The sequence below is a fragment of the Oncorhynchus tshawytscha genome, linkage group LG02 (assembly GCF_018296145.1).
Source record: "Oncorhynchus tshawytscha isolate Ot180627B linkage group LG02, Otsh_v2.0, whole genome shotgun sequence".
Classification (NCBI taxonomy): Eukaryota; Metazoa; Chordata; class Actinopteri; order Salmoniformes; family Salmonidae; genus Oncorhynchus; species Oncorhynchus tshawytscha.
Window position 1 is genome coordinate 49035714 of NC_056430.1, and position 22510 is coordinate 49058223.

The 22510-nt window shown below is 43.7% G+C and overlaps 1 protein-coding gene across 1 annotated transcript in view; it reads right to left on the reverse strand.

The window, feature by feature from the left end:
• Positions 1 to 22080, reverse strand: part of LOC112222672 (disks large-associated protein 4) — a 46532-nt gene extending 24452 nt beyond the window's left edge. Inside the window, exons 1-4 of the mRNA XM_042300360.1 lie at positions 20691 to 22080; positions 18154 to 18377; positions 11437 to 11599; positions 7228 to 7492 (exon numbers count right to left, since the gene is read on the reverse strand). Coding sequence (XP_042156294.1) covers positions 7228 to 7492; positions 11437 to 11599; positions 18154 to 18377; positions 20691 to 22013 — 1975 coding nt within the window. The 5' untranslated portion in view covers positions 22014 to 22080. The remainder of the gene's footprint in view (positions 1 to 7227; positions 7493 to 11436; positions 11600 to 18153; positions 18378 to 20690) is intronic.
• Between the last annotated feature and the right edge of the window lie 430 nt (positions 22081 to 22510).

Consider the following 22510-nt stretch of genomic DNA (forward strand, 5'->3'; position numbering starts at 1 on the left):
TAATCAATACACTGTATCTAAGCCCATTCAATCTGTCCCACGAGGTGGTTTGAGTAAAAGTATTATTATTAGATTTTTTTCAGGAGAATTGACATTGAAATGACTAAAACTAAATCCTAACGATAATGAACTTAAATGTATAGTCTCTTTACTCTGTCCAGCTTGCGAACAGTCATCGAAATGAAAGCTAGAAAGTCAGGGAAAAGGAAATATGACGGCAAGGAAATAGAACCAATTTTAAGTGCGGCCATCCGGACCTTTGTCAATTTGGTCATATGTGCAGTTTAATTCTTAAAACCTGTTTGGGATAGGGGCAATATTTTTACATCCGGATGAAAAGCGTGCCCAAAGTAAACTGCCTGCTACTCAGGCCAAGAAGCTAGGATGTGCGCATATAATTGGTACATTTGGACAGGAAACACTAACGTTTCCAAAACTGTTAAAATTATGTCTGGGAGTATAACAAAACTTATTTGGCAGGCGAAACCCCGAGGACAAACCACCCAGGAAATGTTATTTGAGGTGACTGTTTTCAATAGGTTTTCTATGGGAATCTAGATTTCTGAGGCATCTGGTTGCAGTTCCTAGGGCTTCCACTAGATGTCAACAGTCGTTATCAATTGGTTGATGTTTATCTTTTGAGTAATGAAGAAGTATGGCTGTTCAGACTGTGTTTGGGGCGCGTGACCTGGCGCTCCCTCCACTTGAATTGTTCTGAATCAAACGCACCAAATCAATTTACATTTTGGGGATATAACGACGGAATTAATCAAACAAAAGGACCATTTGTGATGTTTATGGGACATATTGGAGTGCCAACAGAAAAAGATCTTCAAAGGTAAGGCATGAATTATATCGTTATTTCTGAGTTTTGTGTCGCGCCTGGCAGGTTGAAATATGATTGTCATGCGTTTGTTTGATGGGGTGCTGTCCTCAGATAATAGCATGGTTTGCTTTTGCAGTAAAGCCTTTTTGAAATTGGATACGGTGGCTGGATTAACAAGAAGTTAAGCTTTATTTTTGTGTATTACAATTGTATGAAAGTTAAATATTTCTAATAATTTATTTTGAATTTAACATTGGAGTGATAAATGAGCAGATGATGTGCAAGTAGAGATACTGGTGTGCAAAAGAGAAGAAAAGTAAATAAAATAAAAACAATTATGGGGATGAGGTAGGAAGATTGGGTGGGCTATTTACAGATGGACTATGCACAGCTGCAGTGATCGGTTTGCTGCTCAGATAGTTGATGTTTAAAGTTGGTGAGGGAAATAAAAGTCTCCAACTTCAGCGATTTTTGCAATTCGTTCCAGTCACTTGCAGCAGAGAACTGGGAGGAAAGGCGGCCAAATTAGGTGTTGGCTTTTGGGATGATCAGTGAGATATACCTGCTGGAACGTGTGCTACGGGTGGGTGTTGTTATCGTTATCGAACTGAGATAAGGCAGAGCTTTACCTAGCATAGACTTATAGATGACCTGGAGCCAGTGGGTCTGACGACGAATATGTAGCGAGGGCCAGCCGACTAGAGCATACAAGTCGCAGTGGTTGGTGGTATAAGGTGATTTGGTAACAAAACAGATGGCACTGTTATAGACTGCATCCAGTTTGCTGAGTAAAGCGTTGGAAGCTATTTTGTAGATGACATCACCGAAGTCGAGGATCGGTAGGATTGTCAGTTTTACTAGGGTAAGGTTGGCGACGTGAGTTTAGGAGGCTTTGTTGCAAAATAGAAAGCCGATTATAGATTTGATTTTGGATTGGAGATGTTTAATATGAGTCTGGAAGGAGAGTTTACAGTCTAGCCAGACACCTAGGTATTTATAGTTGTCCACATATTCTAGGATGGAACCGTCCAGGGTGGTGATGCTAGTCGGGCAGGTGCGGGCAGCGAATGGTTGAAAAGCATGCATTTGGTTTTACTAGCGTTTAAGAGCAGTTGGAGGCCACGGAAGGAGTGTTGTATGGCATTGAAGCTCGTTTGGAGGTTAGTTAGCGCAGTGTCCAAGGAAGGGCCAGAAGTATACAGAATGGTGTCGTCTGCGTAGAGGTGGATCAGGGAATTGCCCGCAGCAAGAGCGACATCCAGGAGTGATAAGTAAAATTTGTGTCTTTATCGGTTGTCTAGTACTGTCTTTTTGCTAGCTAGGGCCATTTACTTTAAGTGCTGCCTGTTTTCCCAGTAGCCTACTTGGTGTGTGATCTGCCAACTGCTAATAACTTGCAGATGATTGCTGATACATCAGCCAGGATCAAGGGGCAGGGCAATTTGTGACATGCTTGGTAATCAGTGGCTGTATTGGAGGGGAGTTGTTTCTCCTCTCCTAAGCTATCAGCAATTAGTACGAGGGGGGGTGCTCTTCACCTCTGCTAGGCAATTAGCAATTAGTGTTAGTACTTCAGTCTCCACTGGTTTCTTAGCGGTGGTCTCATCGGCAAAACTAAGATCATCACCGAAAACAAAGACGGTTCTGTCGAGTTGTTCAAGGAAGGAAAGAAGGTGCCACTCTCACTTGAGTATCTTACCTAGTTATTTTCAGATGATCTCATTTAGCTCTTTTGTAGCTTTGGCAACTTTCTATACCTCACCCTTTCCAAATCACAAGACAGGCAATTTGCGTGACCTCATCTTTACTAGAGACTATTTTCCTACTAATCTCACTGCAAACCCCATCCAGGTCTCTGATCACTACTTTGTTAACCTTTTCTGTCTCCCTTTCCTCCAGCCCCTACCCAGATGGTCATGATCTGTCAATCTTTCTCTCGCTCTCTCCTCTTCTATCCTATCATCACTCCCTTCTGCTAAATCCTTCTCCCTCCTGCCTCTTCGACCCTACTCTCCTCCCTTTCCGCATCCTATGACTCTCACATTCCCATTTCCTGCTGGTCGGCTCATCCATCCCCTCTTGCTCTGTGGCTGCGTGACTCATTACGAGCTTACAGGGCTGTGGGCAGCTGAGCAAAAATGGAGAACTAAACTTCTGGAGGACCTATCATACTTTACTCTCTCCATCTTCTCTTCCCCTGTATCAGCTGCTAAAGCCACTTTCTATCACTCGAAAGTTCACGCTTCGGCCTCTAAACCTAGGAAACAATTTTCCACCTTCTCACCCTCTTCTCTCTATAGTCACTCTGTTCTTTCATATCCTCAAATGGTCACTCCCATCATTGCTATGTGGATGACACACAACTACCCCCCCCCACCCCCACCCCCCACCTCGACAAGACGGAGCTGCTTTTCCTCCGGGGAAGGCCTGCCCGCTCAAACCTCTCCATCACAGTTGACAACTCCAGTTTCACCCAGCAAATATTCTTTGTGTGACCCTGGACAACATCTTCCCCGCTGACATGACATTAGTGACTCGTTCATGCTCTACAATATCCGTAGAGTACGACCCTACCTCACAAAAGAAGCAGCGCATGTACTAATCCAGGCACTTACCTCCTGTCTGGGCTCCCTGATTGTGCCATCAAACCCCTGCAACTTATCCAGAACGCTGACGCCTGGTTTTTAACATTCCCAACTTCTCCCAAGTCACACTGCTCCTCCACACATTCCAACGGACTTCCAGCTGAAGCTCGCATACACTACAAGACCATAGCACTTGCCTACGGAGCAAGAACTGCCCCATGATCAAACGCATCACCCCAAGCACTGCGTTCTGCCACCTCTGGTCTCTTGGCCCTCCCACACCTACGGGAGGGCAGGTCCCACTCAACCCAGTCCAAGCTCTGCTTTGTCCTGGCACCCCAATGGTGGGACCAGCTTCCCCCTGAAGCTAGTACAGCAGAAACCCAACCTCAACACAGGAGGTTGATGGCACCTTAATTGGGAAGAACGGGCATATGGTAATGACCGGCGAGGAATGGTATCAAACACACGGTTTATAGGTGTTTAATGCCGTTCCATTTGCTCCTTTCCGGCCATTATTATGAGCAGTTATTCCCTCCGCAGCATCCACTACTCTCTTTGAAGAGTATCTCAAATAATCCCTCCCATGCCAGTGATGTCCCACCTAGCTATTTTAAGATTAACTGCAAATTGTGTCTGCTAAATGACTTGTTCTACACAGAATATCATAGGGAATCCCAGGACATGGTGTCTGTAATAAACTCGCATAGCTGCAGTCAAACTCCACAACAGTTGTCACTGACTAGTTGGATATATTTCCCACTGGGCAAAACCATTTATGCACTTACAACATTCATATGCATTTTCGCTCAGGGTTTTTCTTGGGGAACTTTTTATTTATTGACATTTGCCAATAACAAATCAACTGTTTGTCAAAAGAAAATGGTAAAACACTTAATTGGGAGGCTAAATATAGGGCTGGACATGCAGATAAATGAAAGTTGTTAAAAAAATGCATGGGTCCTTGAGCCTGATGAGGTTTTAACACATAATGTTCCATTGGTTGGGTGACATACAGTATAGAAATGTATTTTTTTTGCCTGGCCTCAAATTCTAGATGGAACATAGTAAAACTAAATATGTGACACTGAAATTAGTATGTTATCTTACATTTGGTATGGTTACTTAAGCCACAAATGAAAGGAGATTGGATGGGTAGGCTACTTAGTATGTTAGCTAACCCCTAACCTTAACCCTAATGGAGTATTCCTTAAAGGGCCGTAGCCATTTCCTGCAGTCAAATTACCTAGCGGCCTCATGGGTGGAATGTTAATATTTGTTCTGATATGATAATTCAACTTTTTTAAATAACGCCTCATCCAGGGTTTGTCAAATTGTTTTGTTATATTTCAGTCTTCTGTGATGTATACTGAACCAAAATATGAACACAACATCTAAAGTGTTGCTTCATGAGCTGAAATAAAAGATCCCAGAAATGTTCAATTAGCAATAAACTTCTCTAAAATTGTGCACAAATAATAATAACCCGTCCACCTGACTAGAAGCTGGTTAAACATGATCATTACACAGGTGTGCCTTGTGCTGGGGACAATTAAAAAGCCACTCTAAAATGTGTCATTTTATCACAACACAATGCCACAGTTGTCTCAAGTTGAGCGGAGTGTGCAATTGGCATGCTGAGTGCAGGAATCTCAACCACAGCTGTTGCCAGAGAATTGAATGTTAATTTCTCTACCATAAGCCACCTCCAACATCGTTTTAGAGAATTTGGAAGTACATCCAACCGGCCTCACAACCGCAGACCATGTGTAATCACGCCAGCCCAGGACCTCCACATCCAGCATCTTCAACTGCGGGATCATCTGGAGACCAACCACCCGGACAGCTGATGAAACTAAGGAGTATTTCTGTCTGTAATAAAGCCCTTTTGTGGGGAAAAGCTCATTCTGATTGGCTCACCTATGGCTGCGCCCCTGCCCAGTCATGTGAAATCCATAGATTAGTAAAATCGTTGAATCCATATTTTTGTTCCGTATATATATATATATATATTTTTTTGTTGTATTGATACATATATAATACATTGTAGAACAATCCACACACACACACACACACACACACACACACACAGGCAGTTAACCCACTGATCCTAGGCCGTCATTGAAAATAAGAATTTGTTCTTAACTGACTTGCCTAGTTAAATAAAAAGATATAGATATATATATATATATATAAAATAAGATTGAGACCAATCCACATATATATACACATATATATATAAGATTGAGACAATCCACACACACACACACACACACACACACACACACACATATATACACACACACATATATATATATATATATATATGTGTGGATTGTTCTCCATCCGCCCCTGATTCAGAATATACCATCTTCGTAGTCATGGCATTCTTGGTTCAATAGTTAGCTACTGATGAATGGATGTCCACCGAATTTCCAATATAAAACAAATTTGACCTCCGTTGACTTAAAGTTACACCGCGCGCGCTCTGATCTCGATTCGCGAGTATTGCGCATCTATAGGCTAAACTGTGGCTAAATATTACGAAAGTCAACTGTCATCGTCCAGGTTTACTGTCAAAATCAAATACAGCTACAGTAATATATCCATCCAAACAGTATCCCTTGCATTATAATCGCTAACATTATAGTTTGCAAAGCTGTTCAGGAATTAAAATGAGAACCGATTTGGATAAATGGTTATTTCCATCAAAGTCACAGCCGAAGGTAAACATTATTGGCAAAAAAAACACTTACCCTTGTATCAGAAGATGAAAACGAAGCCTAGAAATGGCTTCGGGATTGCAGGAGCTGTTACTTCGAAACAACCCGTTTCAACACAAGCTTCTGGTAAAGCCTTCTTTTGTATTGCCCAGTTCCCAGGAAACGGTGGGAAAAGAGGCGTGGTGAGTACGGTCAAGAGCGCTGCGATGTGGACGCTTTGGACGTGGAAGTAGGCTATCATTTCATGGATACAAAATAGCAAGGAAACTCATGATGGCAATTCAAACGAACTGAGTGTATCGTTCAGCCGCTGTATTACGAGTGGTTCATAGTCTAGTAGAGAGGGAGAGAGAGACACGCTTCAGCCTCCACCGACGCCAACTTCACAGGTGGCCAAGCCTGGACCATAGCCAAGGGTGACTGACCTTGTCAGATATGGGATAACAACAGGATGTGTTCACAGCCTGGTATCAGAGACTAGACATAACATAGTACATGTAAATCCTGCATGCTCAAATTAGTATGATATGTTACATTTGGTATGGTTACATAAAGCAGATGGTTACTTGGGTGGCTGTATAACCAAACGTTTAGCAACCCAAAGGTTGTGAGTTTGAATCTCATCATGGACAACTTTAGCATTTGAGCAACTTTTCAAATACTTACTACTTTTTTAGCGACAGTACTTTGCAACTACTTAGGATATTAGCTAACCCTTCCCCTTTTAGCTAACAATTTCACAAACCCTAACCCCTAGCCTAGCTAACGTTAGCCAGATAACTATTAACCACCTATCCACCTAGCTAGAATTCATAGCATGTCATACATTTAGCAAATTCGTAACATATGATACGAATAGTAATTCGTAACCTACTGTAATAATACAAAATGGGTGATGGACGTCCACAAATGAATACATACCAAACGAAACATAACATATCATACTAAATGAGTGTCCCGGATTTATGTACAGAAGGGTGGTGAGTAGTCTGACAAGTAGGAAGCTTACCCTCTCTATAATGATAACCTCAACCATTAGCAGGTAAAAGTGAAAAAATGACCTAAGATCAGCCTCTAAGGTAGGCCTACTCACCAGTGCTGGTGCTGTAGGTACGAACAGTAGTGGCGGTTGGCGGCGGCGAATCCGAGTCCACAGAAGCAGTGTCGTCATCCTGCGAGCATCCGGCCTGGATGGCCCGCAGGTAGCTATGGCTACGAGATCGGAAGCACGTGGGCATGGGTAGATCGGGAGGCTCCACTGCCTGGGAATGGGAGCGCGAGAGTGTGTGGGAATCTCGGAACGACGACTCGGCGCAGCTATCCTCGTAGCGTTGGCTCAACATCTCCAAGTCTCGTAGCTGGAAGGAGAAAGACAGGTTGGCATGGGTGGCATAGGTTGGCATCTTGGCATGGGTGGCAGAGGTAGAGAGAGAGGGACAGCGTTACACGGCTCCTGCTGCTAGCAGGAGAGTGAAAGAAAGGCATGGTTTGTTCCGGGACCAGAGAGGCATGGTTGTTAGAGATCCATGGTTTAAACCTGGGTTCTAATAGTATTTGCATTTTTCAAATACATTTCCTGTACTTTTTTCAGGTTACCTAGCAAATTGGAACCAATGGAATAGTCCCAAAAGTGCATGTAATACCCATGTAATACTTCAAGCAGGCTCACGGAAACACGTAAGTGTTTTGAATTTAATCAAATACTATATGAACCAGGTCTGCCATTGAGAGCACAGCTGACTGCGTCTGTTAGAGGAGTGAGCTAATTCCAGTTTTTTAAATGTATTTTATTTCACCTTTATTTAACCAGGTAGGCCAGTTGAGAACAAGTTTTCATTTACAACTGGCCAAGATAAAGGCCAAGATAAAGCAAAGCAGTGTGACAAAAACAACAACACAGAGTTACACATAAACAAACGTAAAATCAATTTTAAAAAATCTATGTACAGTGTGTGCAAATGTAGAAGAGTAGGGAGGTAAGGCAATACATAGGCCATAGAGGCGAAATAATTACAATTTAGCATTAACACTGGAGGGATAGATGTGCAGATGATGATGTGCAAGTAGAGATACTGGGGTGCAAAAGAGCAAGAAGATAAATAACAATATGGGGATGCGGTAGTTGGGTGTGCTATTTACAGATTGGCTGTGAATAGGTACAGTGATCGGTAAGCTGCTCTGACAGCTAATGCTTAAATTTAGAGAGGGAGATATAAGTCTCCAACTTCAGTGATTTTTGCAATTCGCTCCAGTCATTGGCAGCAGAGAACTGGAATTAAAGGCAGCCAAAGGAAGTGTTGGCTTTGGGGATGACCAGTGAAATATACCTGCTGGAGCGTGTGCTATAGTGGGTGTTGCTATGGTGAACAGTGAGCTGAGATAAGGCGGGGCTTTACCTAGCAAAGACTTATAGATGACCTGGAGCCAGTGGGTTTGGCGACGAATATGTACCGAGGGGCAGCCAACGAGAGCATATAGGTCACAGTGGTGGGTAGTATATGGGGCTTTGGTGACAAAATGTATGGCATTGTGATAGACTACATCCAGTTTGCTGAGTGGAGTGTTGGAGGCTATTTTGTAAATGACATCGCCGAAGTCAAGGATCGGTAAGATAGTTTTACGAGGGTATGTTTGGCAGCGTGAGTGAAGGAGGCTTTGTTTTGCGAAATAGGAAGCCAATTCTAGATTTAATTTTGGATTGGAGATGCTTTATGCAAGCCTGGAAGGAGAGTTTACAGTCTTACCAGACACCTAGGTATATGTAGTTGTCCACATATTCTAAGTCAGAACCGTCCAGAGTAGTGATGCTGGTCGGTCGGGTGCAGGCAGCAATCGGTTGAAGAGCATGCATTTGGTTTTACTAGCAATTAAAGCAGTTGGAGGCCACGGAAGGAATGTTGTATGGCATTGAAGCTTGTTTGGAGGTTTGTTAACACAGTGTACAAAGAAGGGCCAGATGTATACAGAATATTGTTGTCTGCGTAGAGATGGATCAGAGAATCACCAGCCGCAAGAGCGACATCATTGATATATACAGAGAAAAGAGTCGGCCCGAGAATTGAACCCTGTGGCACCCACATAGTGACTGCCAGAGGTCCAGACAACAGGGCCTCCGATTTGACACACTGAACTCTGAGAAGTAGTTGGTGAACCAGGCGAGGCAGTCATTTGAGAAACCAAGGCTATTGAGTCTGCCGATAAGAATGTGGTGATTGACAGAGTTGAAAGCCTTAGCCAGGTCGATGAAGATGGCTGCACAGTACTGTCTTTTATCGATGGCGGTTATGATATCGTTTAGGACCTTGAGCGAGGCTGAGGTGCACCCATGACCAGCTCGGAAACCAGATTGCATAGTGGAGAAGGTACGGTGAGATTCGAAATGGTCGGTGATTGAAGACTTTAGAAAGGCAGGGCAGGATGAATATAGGTCAGCTTTCCAATCTTTGGGGATCTCAGACGATACGAAAGAGAGGTTGAACAGGCTAGTAATAGTAATTGCATCAATCTTGGCGGATAATTTTAGAAAGAGAGGGTCCAGATTGTCAAGCCCATCTGATTTGTAGGGATCCAGATTTTGCAGCTCTTTCATCAGAACATCAGCTGTCTGGATTTGGGTGAAGGAGAAGCGGCGGGGGGGCTTTGGCAAGTTGCTGCAGGGGTGCAGAGTTGTTGGCCGCAGGTAGCCAGGTGGAATACATGGCCAGCGGTAGAAAAATACTTATTCAAATTCTCGATTATCGTAGATTTATCGGTGGTGTGACACATTTGGATGGGATGCAGAAAAATGCACCCAAGAGGACAAATTACAGTATTAAGGCTGGGTGAGGGGTCAGGAAAGTGCAGCAGTAACACTTTCTCCCAAATCAACTCCTCATAGCAACTTGTCAAAGTCTAAGGCAGTTGAGAAGCTAAGTAAAGCTAACAACCATGCAATTTTTGACTGCCAATTAGTTTCAGTATCACTTTGTAAGTATTAATCAAAGATGTCTAACTTCTCATAAAAACGTAGCCATTTGATTGACTTACATTAAATTGGTTTCGAAGCCAGATTAAAGGCGCAGCAGTGCAAATTAAATTCTCTTGAGGTTTGACTGAGGGACATGAACAATCTTTCTAAGAGGCGAGCCTAACGCCGTGTTGGAGTGACGGGGACGTGATGAGTATGGTGTTTGAGTTGTCACTTATGCAGTTGGCTCTGTCGCACACTTCAGTAAATCAAAGAGTGGGGAGTAACGACAGCTCAGAGAGAGCGGGAGAGAAAGAGTGACAGATAAAAAGGGAGAAAGTGAGAGAAAGAGTGAGGGCCTGAGATGAGTGAGCGCATGAGATCTATAGCCTGATCCCAGATCTGTTTAGCGCTGTCTCGCCAACTCTTAGGGTCATCGTCATGTCTGTACTTTGCAGTCCCCTTTATTAATAACAGCATAATGTGTCATATTAATTGAATGTTATTCTGCTGTTTTTGGTTGACATACAGTCAACTCACAGAAAGGCGTTCTGTACCTTGCAGCTCTGAAGATGAGTAATTTACATGTAGGCCTGAATCCGCATGCATTTTCCTGAATTCATAAGACGTTGTACATTTCCCAAGATGGGGTCAGAATGCTTAATACTAATGGATTTTAAAGCCTAGTTTGACAGGCCTTTTGTAAAAGATCAAAGAGGATCAAGAGTCGTTCTTCATAACCATGATGACCTAGAAAGGTAATGGATCTTTCTGTGTAAATGGAGGAATTAGCTTTTTTGCCTCAGAACATTAATATGAGAGACATAATGAAAATGGACTCTTTTTTTTTCAATAGGAGAATTATTCGATTGCAGTCATGTCGCTGAAGGCTGTTATCAGAGTAATTGCCCATTTGACAAGGCAAACTCTCATTTCGAGGCAAAAGAGGGGCCTCTTGAAAATGACTTGAGTGATTTGCAGGTGGAATGAGTGGAATGAGCTAGGTGATTTTTGAGAGGTGTATAAATACTCTCTTCTACCTCATTAAGAACAGAATCAACTGAGGTGGAGAATTGGAGAGCTAATGTTATACTTCACTCCAAAATCAAAATATGTCCAATTATATGTGCCGGAGTCTGGTGTAGAGGTAATTCTCCCCCCCCATCTGCTCCTTCCTGCATCTAATTCCCTTTCTCTGTACATCCCCACTATTCTGTCACAAAAATAATTAAGTACGATTGGAAAGAAGAAGAACAAAATAGAGTCTAATGCTGCGATAAGCTCAAGTCCCATGCTAGTTGTATGACCCCAAAGACGCCCCCCCCGCTCCAACCCCCATCACAGGTGACCTCTGACCTGGCTAATGCAGCTGCTCCTCCCCAGGGTGCTGCATCCTCCACCCTGGCTGAAGTCCTCATCATCCCAGCGGGGGAACAGGGAGCCCCCCACCGGACCCCCCAGACAGTCCAGGTTGTCCAGGCTACGGTTGGTGGACAGCTCTCTCAGAGAGGGAAGACAGCTGAAGGGGACAGGAGGAGGAGGGGAAGAGAGGAGAGGATGGGAGGAGAGTTGACGTGAGAAGACAGGGATGATATCAGAGAGAAGGGAAGGAGAGAATGAGCAAAGAATGGAAGAGCCGAGAGGAGTGGGAAAAGGGATTATGAAGGAAAGAAAAGAGAGAAGTAGAGGGGAGGGGCAGACAGGAGATGAAAGGAAGAGAAATTCAGTTTAGGTCGCTTCTCATCCCTGGTTCCATTCATTATCATTTTCATTACCTGTCAGCATCATTGCCCCTATCATGACACCTGTGAATAATGTTTCTCCCATCTCATCTCATTACAATAATATAACCCATATACTGTAGCCCTCAAACACTGCAAAGCCAATGATACACAGGTCAAGCATATGTAAAGTCTTATTCCACGCATCAGGGTGCCAATATCAAAGACTAGTAGGGAAAACAATCCAAATTCACTTCATATCAGCAATAATGAATGTGATTACCAAAAGAGAACCTAGTATTTATTTGTCTTTGCTGGCCCACAGTGATAGCGACATGACATTTCACTTTTCATGTGATTGTGATGATCCTTCCGTACATACAGTTGAAATTGGAAGTTTACATACAGTTAGGTTGGTTTACATACAGTTAGGTTACATACAGTTAACTCATTTTTCCACCATTCCACAAATTTCTTGCTAACAAACTATAGTTTTGGCAAGTCAGTTAGGACATCTACTTTGTGCATGACATAAGTCATTTTTCCAACAATTTACAGACAGATTATTTCACTTATAATTCACTGTATCACAATTCCAGTGGGTCAGAAGTTTACATACACTAAGTTGACTGTGCCTTTAAACAGCTTGGAAAATTCCATAAAATTATGTAATGGCTTTTGAAGCTTCTGATAGGCTAATTGACATAATTTAAGTCAATTGGAGGTGTACTTTTGGATGTATTTCAAGGCCTACCTTCAAACTCAGTGGCTCTTTGCTTGACATCATGGGAAAATCTAAAGAAATCATCCAAAGCCTCAGAAAAAAATGGTAGACCTCCACAAGTCTGGTGCAATTTCCAATTTACATGAAGGTACCACGTTCATCTGTACAAACAATAGTACGCAAGTATAAACACACATGGGACCACGCAACTGTCATACCGCTCAGGAAGGAGACGCGTTCTGTCTCCTAGAGATAAACATACTTTGGTGCGAGAAGTGCAAATCAATCCCAGAACAACAGCAAAGGACCTTGTGAAGATGCTGGAGGAAACGGGAACAAAAGTATATATATCCACAGTAAAACCAGTCCTATATTGACATAACCTGAAAGGCCGCTCAGCAAGGAAGAAGCTACTGCTCCAAACCCGCCATATAAAATCCAGACTACGATTTGCAACTGCACATGGGGACAAAGATCGTACATTTTGGAGAAATGTCCTCTGGTCTGATGAAACAAAAATAGAACTGCTTGGGCATAATGACTATCATTATGTTTAGAGGAAAAAGGGGGAGGCTTGCAAGCCGAAGAACAACATTCCAACTGTGAAGCACGGGGGTGGCAGCGTCATGTTGTGGGGGTGCTTTGCTGCAGGGGGGACTGGTGCGCTTCACAAAATAGATCATGAGGAAGGAAAATTATGTGGATATATTGAAGCAACATCTTGAGACATCAGTCAGAAAGTTAAAGATTGGTCGCTAATGGGTCTTCCAAATGGACAATGACCCCAAGCATAATTACAAAGTTGTGGCAAAATGGCTTAAGGAGAACAAATAATAGGTATTGGAGTGGCCATCACAAAGCTCTGACCTCAATCCTATAGAACATTTGTGGGCAGAACTGAAAAAGCGCATGTGAGCAAGGATGCCTACAAACCTGACTCATTTACACCAGCTCTGTCAGGAGGAATGGGCCAAAATTCACCCAACTTATTGTGGGAAGCTTGTGGAGGGCTACCTGAAACGTTTGACCATGTTAAACAATTTAAATGCAATGCTACCAAATACTAATTGAGTGTATGTAAACTTCTGACCCACTGGGAATGTGATGAAAGAACTAAAAGCTTAAATAAATCATTATCTCTATTATTATTCTGACATTTCACATTCTTAAAATATAGTGGTGATCCTAACTGACCTAAGATAGGGAATTTCTACTAGAATTAAATGTCAGGAATTGTGAAAAACTGAGATTAAGTGTATTTGGCTAAAGTGTATGTAAACTTCCTACTTCAACTGTACAGTCATGACCGAAATTGTATGCTAAATAAATTGGATAATTCTATTATTTTATACTAATAAAATTGCTCAGAGAAAGATATTTGTTTAAGAAGTGGGTCGTTCCACCAATTCAAGTTGATCACATTTTTGGGGGGATTTCACCTAATTCTATTCTATATATTCTGTCATAAAGAGCACATGTTTAATTTAATTAAAAAACTAGTTTTCCCATCTCAGGAGGTCTAATTTAAAAAACAAGTGCCTGTTAACTGCCAAATAAAGTAACAGGGTTGACAGTAACAGGGTTGACGATTTAATCTTAAATCAGCCATAAATCCCCTTGTGACAGGGGGAATGGAAGCACATTGTGTCCAACAGGGAGTGGCAATTGAATACGAGCTTCACAAGGACATTTGAATTGTTAAAATACTCATTCCGTGGAACGAAAATGGATAGGGGTCAATATTTTTGGCACCCTGGCTTTCAATACTCCGGCACCCTCCCTTTGCGAGGATAACAACAAAGAAAGAAATTCATAAATGATTTGACCACAAAATAAACAATTTGCAATGGCCATCTCAGTACCCGGACCTGAACCCTATTGAAAACCTGTGGTTTGAATTGAAGCGGACAGTCCATAAGCACAGATGATTAAGGATCTGGTAAGATTCTGTATGGATGAGTGGTTGAAGATCCCTCCCAATGTGTTCTCCAATCTCAGAAAACATTTGAGAAAAAGGCTCAGTGTCATTATCCTAGCAAGAGAATGGTGCCGGAGTATTGATAACAGGAGATCCAATCATTTTTAATCATATTTCTCTGAGCAATATATATTCTTGTCATGACTGTACAGATGGAGATCCCTGGCATGGAAGGCCAGCTGGGCATTGGCAATCCTTTATTTGGGAGGGGGGGTACTTTGTGTGAGGGCAGAGGGGGCAGTGGGGGAAGCAAATTAGTTTGGAGGAAAAGGCGGGTGTGGTGGGTGGCATGACTTTGGCATGGCGTTGGCACTCACGTGGCATGGGTAACCGAAGAGGTGGGCAAGACCTGGGGGGCAGGGGGAGGGGTGACTTGATTGATTGATTGATTGGGGCAGCATCCAATCCAGTGCAAGCGTAAGCCTGCCACCTAATGGTGATTAGCTGGCTGCCTAGCACTGACCTGCCCAGTTGGTGCAGAGAGGACACACTGTGCAGAGGAGACCACAGTGCCTCCAGCTCCCCCTGCAGCATGGCGTAATCCAGGGCTCTGCTGCTCCTGCCAACCAGGGTGGAGCAGACCACGGCGGGAGAACAGGGGTTTGGCGTTTGGGATTTGGCAGGGTGGGGTGGGAGCAGGGTTAGAGTCATTTAGCATGCAGGTTTGAAATCATTTACGTATTTTAATGACATGTCATTTTTTTTAAGCAACACTCCTGCTACTTTATCATGTTGTGTGTGTTGTCAATATCAACAAAAAGCTGCGTCTATCAGTCTATCATGACGTAACAGAATATATTCACTTTTGCTTCATGATTGCCTGGCCAGTATGCGTATAGCTTGTTGATTTGCTGCTGCCTTGTGGACTAAACGTTTACTGTATTCCTGTTCTTGTTACTCTTTTCTTGTCTGTATGTTTCCAAATAATGGCCAGTCTGCAACAACACGTCCCTATGGAAATACATCCGTGTCAAATTCTATCACGCAAAGGTTTAGGATATTATTGGCACACATGTCATGCCATATAACCCTGACCTCAGAGAACATGAGGAACACAAACCGTACAAACTCCTTTAAGTTCCTTCAAATCAAAGGAGACATTAGAGGAAACCGTAAACCCAGCAGCTTGCTCATTGTTCATCCCATTCTCTGCGACTATTAATCAAAATGGGTTTCGATTCGTTTGTCATTATGTGAAAATGAACAGGACCCCCAATGCACTGTCCCCCCTGTGTCTAGCCCAGTGTGTGCTTCTGCTTGTAATCTAGAGACAATGAACTAGAAACCCTAGTCAGTCTGTCAGGGGGAGAGGAGGAGACTATAGCCTAGTTTGTGGTGACTCACTATCAGTCTGTGCAGTAGCTGAAGGCGGCATCGTGTGTGTGATGTTCCGAAAATGTTACGGCCAAGCCGCTACGTTGCGGAAATGTTAGTAAACCAACGGTGAGGAAACCATAATCAGAGCTCTGGCATGTGTAGGAGGCATGAGTCTGACGGTGCTTAATCCCACGCGTGAGTGAGCACAGCTTGTCTGACTGTGTGTGTTAGTCTCTATAGTATGCAAGGCCTGTTTACTGGCATGCCAAAAGCTGGCAGCATGGCTGTCTCCTTCCTGCATGTCACAGCTCTGTTTTGAAATGGTGCCATGGGCTCAGTGTGTGTGTTTGTTTATGTGTGTTTGTGTGTATGTCTGTGTTTGTGTGTGTGTGTGTGTGTGTGTGTGTGTGTGTGTGCGTGCATCTAAGAGAGAGTGAAAGGATGTGGATGTGTGTGTATACTATGTGACATAGCCTTATTCATTCTTCTCGAGTGGCGCAGCGGTCTCAGGCACTGCATCTCAGTGCTAGAGGCGTCACTACAGACACCCTGGTTCGAAATCCAGGCTGTATCACAACCGGCCATGATTGGGAGTCCCACAGGGCGGTGCACAATTGGCCCTTCATCGCCTGGGTTTGGCCGGTGTAGGCCGTCATTGTAAATAAGAATTTGTTCTTAACTGACTTGCCTAGTTAAATAAAGATAAAATATACATCATGTAACTGTGTGTACGTCTGTATGCTTGTGTGTGGGCGTCTAAGAGAGAGTGAAAGGATGTGTGTATGCTATGTGACGTAGCCTTATTAATGCTTATCCTATACAATGTAATTGAGTTGATACTACACTGAACAAAAATATAAACACAACAATGTAAAGGATTTTACTGAGTTACAGTTCCTATAAGGAAATCTGTCAATTGAAATAAATTCATTAGGCCCATAATCTATGGATTTCATCTGTTGGTCACAGATACCTTGAAAAAAAAACAGTCAGTATCTGGTGTGACCACCATTTGCCTCATGCAGCGCGACACATCTCCTTCACATTGTTGAACAGGCTGTTGGTTGTGGCCTGTGGAATGTTGTCCCACTCCTCTTAAATGGCTGTGTGAAGATGCTGGATACTGGTGGGAACTGGAACACACTGTCGTACACGACCCAGAGCATCCCAAACATGCTCAATGGGTGACGTGTCTGGTCAGTATGCAGGCCATGAGGTGATGGTGGTGGATGAATGGCACGACAATGGGCCTCAGGATCTTGTCACGATATCTCAGTGCATTCAAATTGCCAGCGATAAAATGCAATTGTGTTCGTTGTCTGTAGTTTATGCCTGGCCATACCATAACCCGACCACCACCATGGGGCACTCTGTTCATAACGTTGACATCAGCAAACCGCTCACCCACAAGACGCCATACACACTGTCTGCCATCTGCCCGGTACAATTGAAACCCGGGATTCATCCATGAAGAGCACACTTCTACAGCGTGCCAATGGCCATCAAAAGTGAGCATATGCCCACTGAAGTCGGTTATGACGCCGAACTGCAGTCAGGTCAAGACCCGGGTGAGGACAATGAACATGCAGATGAGTTTCCCTGAGAAGGTTTCTGACAGTTTGTGCAGAAATTCTTCGGTTGTGCAAACCCACAGTTTTATCAGCTGTCCGGGTGGCTGGTCTCAGACCATCCCGTAAGTGAAGAAGCCAGATGTGGAGGTCCTGGGTTGGCGTGGTTACATGTGGTCTGCGGTTGTGAGGCCCGGTTGCCAAATTCTCTAAAATGACATTGGAGGTGGATTATGGTAAAGAAATAAATGGACATTCCTCCAGTCATCATGTCAGTTGCGTGCTCCCTCAAAAATGTTGACATTTGTGGCATTGTGTTGCACATTTTAGAGTGGCCTTTTATTGTCCCCAGCACAAGGTGCACCTGTGTAATCATCATTCTGTTTAATCAGCTTCTTGATATGCCACTCTCAGGTGGATGGATTATCTTGGCAAAGGAGAAATGCTCACTAACAGGGAAGTAAACAAATTTGTGCACAACATTTTAGAGAAAGAAGCTTTTTGTGCGTATGGAACATTTCTGGGATCTTTTATTTTAGCTCATGAAACATGGGACCAACACTTTACATTTTGCATTTATATTTTTGTTCAGTGTAGTTCGGGTTTGCGTCAACTTGAAAGTGTTATAAAGTCTACAAACTCTATGTCAGCAAGGCAGTATTGATCAAATCGCTACATCAAAAAAGTCTACATGTTAGTATGCTGACATGAATGCATGTTTGCCTAAATTAATGTCCATGTGGGATACTTTGGTGCTGAGCTTACTTGCGTGACGGTTGCTGGTCGCTCAGAGACTGCTGGGTGGCCCTGAGGTAGCTCTGGCGGCGGGCGGCCATTTTGGGCGAGGGCTTGATGCTGACGTCTGAGTCGTCGCTGTCCTCCAGGTCACCCATGGCCTTCACGTAGCTGCCACTCCGCATGCGCCTGCATGGGATCTCGTTGGCTCCGGCTACTCCACTGCTGCGACCCAGCGTGTTACTCCAGTCCCCCTACAAGCAGCAGCCCATATATATTCGTATATATGACAATATACCACTATGTAATTTATATTGAGATGATTGTGTGTGTATTGTGATATTCACATAATATAATTTGTTTTGCTGAATTCATTCAGTAATCTAAAGTATCTACAGTATGTTCTAAAGACCCACAACAGATCCCTGAGGGACACCATCCTACTTTTCTTGACCATAGCTATGGTGTTATTGATTGCACATGTAAATAAACGTTTTGAACAAAAAAAAAGAATTAAATCATTAAGAATGCTATAGGGCTGTTACATTTGACAAACTCCTTCCTCAATATCTTTACTTTGAAAACCAAGAAAAAACAATTTGTATCAAAACAATTCTATGGGTAAAAAAAAGCATGTTAATGTCACATGGATAAATGTCACGACATAAAGTCAGGCTGATAAAATGGATGATGCACAGTAATCATACCAAACTGGTAGACAGGGCCATATCTTAGTGAAATAAACTGAGGTAATTGAAAAACAAGACAAGCGGACATACAGTGGAGGAATAGTCAACCTAACACTCAAATGGTCCAACACATACAGTATAGTAGGTTTATTGTAGTCACAAGGCTACAAGTTTTATGTTTCGATCCAAACAGATCTTTGTCAAACCTGAAAAACTGTCTGGATATTTGTTGGAATATTTAACCCTATAAGTGCCAACAGGGGTCAATTTTGAGTGGTCAAAAATGGCCATTTCAGACAACCCCCACACAATTTACCATGATTTCAGTGTTAACATAGTAATCTCTATTTTGTGTACTTGTTTTGCGTGGCTAAACTGAAAATGTAAACTTAGTAAACTTAGTGATAAAAGCACCACATTTGTACCCTGAAAAGATATAGATATGGAATACCATAGTATCATAACAAAGTTATAATACCCATAAAACCTAGCGGTCAAACAGCGAAATGGTTCCAATAGTCTGTGTTGTGATAATTGCGTTGTTTGCTCTATAACCTGTTAATTTATATGCCTTGTGACCGTGATATATGGGCCTAAAGGCCGAGACAATAAGAAGACGCATTGGCAGAATAAAGTCAACCACACGTGTGTTTTAGCACAAAACCGGACAGCAACCTCTGTCCAGTGAAGTCCACAAAGCATATTGCATGTACAGTAGCAGACACTTACATGACCTACAGCATGGTGTTTCTAAAATCCCCTGTGGAAAAAATGAATGGTGGTAAAACGATTGGAACCATTTCACTGTTTGACCTCTAGGTTTTATGGGTATTATGTGGGGCTCTATGCAGTGGTGTAAAGTACGTAAGTAAAAATACTTTAAAGTGATACTTAAGTAGTTTTTTGGGGTATCTGCACTTTACTAGTTATATTTTGGGCAACTTTTACTTCACTAAACTAAATGATGTCTGAGTGTTGGAGTGTGCTCCTGGATATCTGTCAATAAAAATAAAAAAATAAACAAATGCCTTCTTGATTGTTTAATATAAGAAATTTGAGATGATTTTTATTTTACTTTTACTTTTGATACTCAAGTACATTTTAGCAATTCCATTTACATTTGAAACTTATGTATATTTAAAACCAAATAAAGACTTTTACTCAAGTAGTATTTTACTAGGTGACTTTCATTTTTACTTGAGTCATTTTCTATCAAGGTACCTTTACTTTTACTCAAGTATGACAATTGAGTACTTTTTCCACCACTGGCTCTATGGAGCTACCCCAGATGTGGCCGCTGGGGGGGCATGGCAACCACTGTAACTAAAAAATACCAAATAGAGAGTCTCATCTTTTAGATGCAATAGGAACTGAATTGAGAGCCCATAGCATTCCAAAGTTAGAGCTAAGAGTCTGATGGCACCGGCGCCCATATCGCCTATATTGCCGGCCATTTTAGGTCATACCAGTAGGTCAGATTAGCTGTTTCGCCAATGTCTCAGCCTCTGAGTATCACAGAAACAAAACACTTTGAATGAATAACATGTTCATAACAAGTGGCTATGGATGAAATTGATCAAAATATCTGTTCAAAACATGAAACCATACGAAAACGTTTATTTTGAAACATCAAATTTGACTATAAATGTGTAATTATTTTCAAAATATATGCTTATATATGCTTATATATAAAAAGTGTTATTGTTTGACAGAAAGTGTATTTTTGTCATATTTTCCTATTTTGGTTAAAAAAATATCCCCTTTAAAATCTTTAATATGTTGCCGCTTTTAGGGTTGTGCCTTATTCTATCTCTCCACAATTTCTTTATGTCCAGCACATATCCATTTGACAACAGACATTTTTTAGATACTACTCACCTGTCGGCCCACTTGCAGGTAGTTGCAGGCCAGCTCCTGCTGGCATGACTTGGACTTGAGCATGGACCGGTCCAGGGTGGCCGAGTGGCCCTTCTGCAGCACCTGTCTGGGCTGACCCAGGGTCAGTGTCGACCACGAACCCCCCTTCATAAAGTCATTACTGTTCACCCCCATGCTGATCCCACCTCCTCCTCCGCCCCCAGGTCCTGGCAGTGCCTGTTGATACTTTATGACCTCGTTGTGGCTCTTGGATGAGCTGATGGTGTTGTATCCGCTGTGGACCACGTAGCGGCTCTGGTGCCCCTGCTGCTGCTGTAGTGCCCCCTGCTGGGAATCGTAGGCAGTACCGTGGGTGGCGTGCTGGGTGGCATGCGCTGTGGGTCGTCCCAGTGTCATGGCTATGGGGTTGCGGTAGTTGTTGAGGTCAGCACTGTCCAGGTCGTCCGAGCTCCAGTAGCCCGACATGTTGGAGCGCGGCCGCCGCTTGCCTGTCCCGCCCCCATCTGACTTGGACCCGCCGCGGTCTTTGCTCTTTGCTCGCTGGTCCCGCTTCCCACCGTCCTCGGTCCCGGATGAGGTCCCACCGCTGCCACTTCCTGCCCCCGAACGCCCGTTGACACCCTTGAGGTTGTGGCCATCCATGGACTGTGACTTGGCGAAGAGCTTCTGGACAGAGCACACCAGGTTACGGATGCGCCCGGGGCTGTCGGTGCGCTGCTTGGAGGCGGCGGAGAGGGCGGCCGATGTGCTCCGGTGGAACTGCAGTGTGCTGAAGCCATCTCTGGGCCCCCCAGGCAGCTGCTTGTCCAACTGGTCCAGCAAGTTAGGCGCCAGCTGCCGGTTCATCTTGGCCCCGCCGGAGATGGTGGCAGAGCCACTGGTGATCATGGGCCCCCGACTGCTCTGCAGGCCCCCCATGCCACTCGAGCCATGCATCCCTATGCCCATTCCCATGCCCATGGACATGGAGGTGCCCAGGGTTCCCGTGCTAATGCCCCCGATGCTGTCCCCCTGTGGCGGGGAGAAGTCGGACGGGTCATAGTGGGCGTTGTAATGGATGCGGGGGAAGGTGCTGCTGTTGGACAGCTGGTTGTTGAGAGGGAGAGAATAGTCCGGGGGCAGGGAGCCCTGATTGTAGTGGTGGTCCACAGAGGGGTTGTAGTGGTGCGGGTCCATGGTGCCGTAGTGGTCCATGCTGGTGGGGCTGAGAAGGTAGGGGCTCCGAGGCAGTGTGGAGGCCTGGTGGGGGTACAGGGGCTCCGGGGGGCCCTGGGTGGGGTCGCAGGAGTCGGAGCGATTGCGGTTGGCTCCTAACCCTTTCATGGTGGTCAGGAGGGGCCCCCTTCTAGAAGACTCCCCAGCCAGGGAGAGACGAGAGGCCTGGAGGATGACTCCTGGAAAAGAGAGAGAGAGAGAGAGTCAGCTTCTACCCAGACAGACACACACCATTTCTTACATGCAATACATATGCACAGGCAAACTAAAAAAAACATTTATGCTCACAGAGAGACGAGCACTGTGAAATATTTTCATCTCAATGAGCCAACACCCCACAGCCTCCCACGGAGAACATCAGTCTTCAAATGTTAAAATGTTGGAAATAGATAGGAACAACAAGACTAGAAACAATGCAATGTTGCAACCTGTGGGTCAGAAGGTTTGTTTTGTCGACAATTGCTGGCAGCCACAAACAGCTACATCCATGGCATTGTAGAGTTATACTTTCAACTGAAGAGAGCACAGAAAACAACACAAGGAAAATTGTGACTATTGGCAATTCATCTCTCCTTATCAACATTTCTTGACGAGATAATCATAAC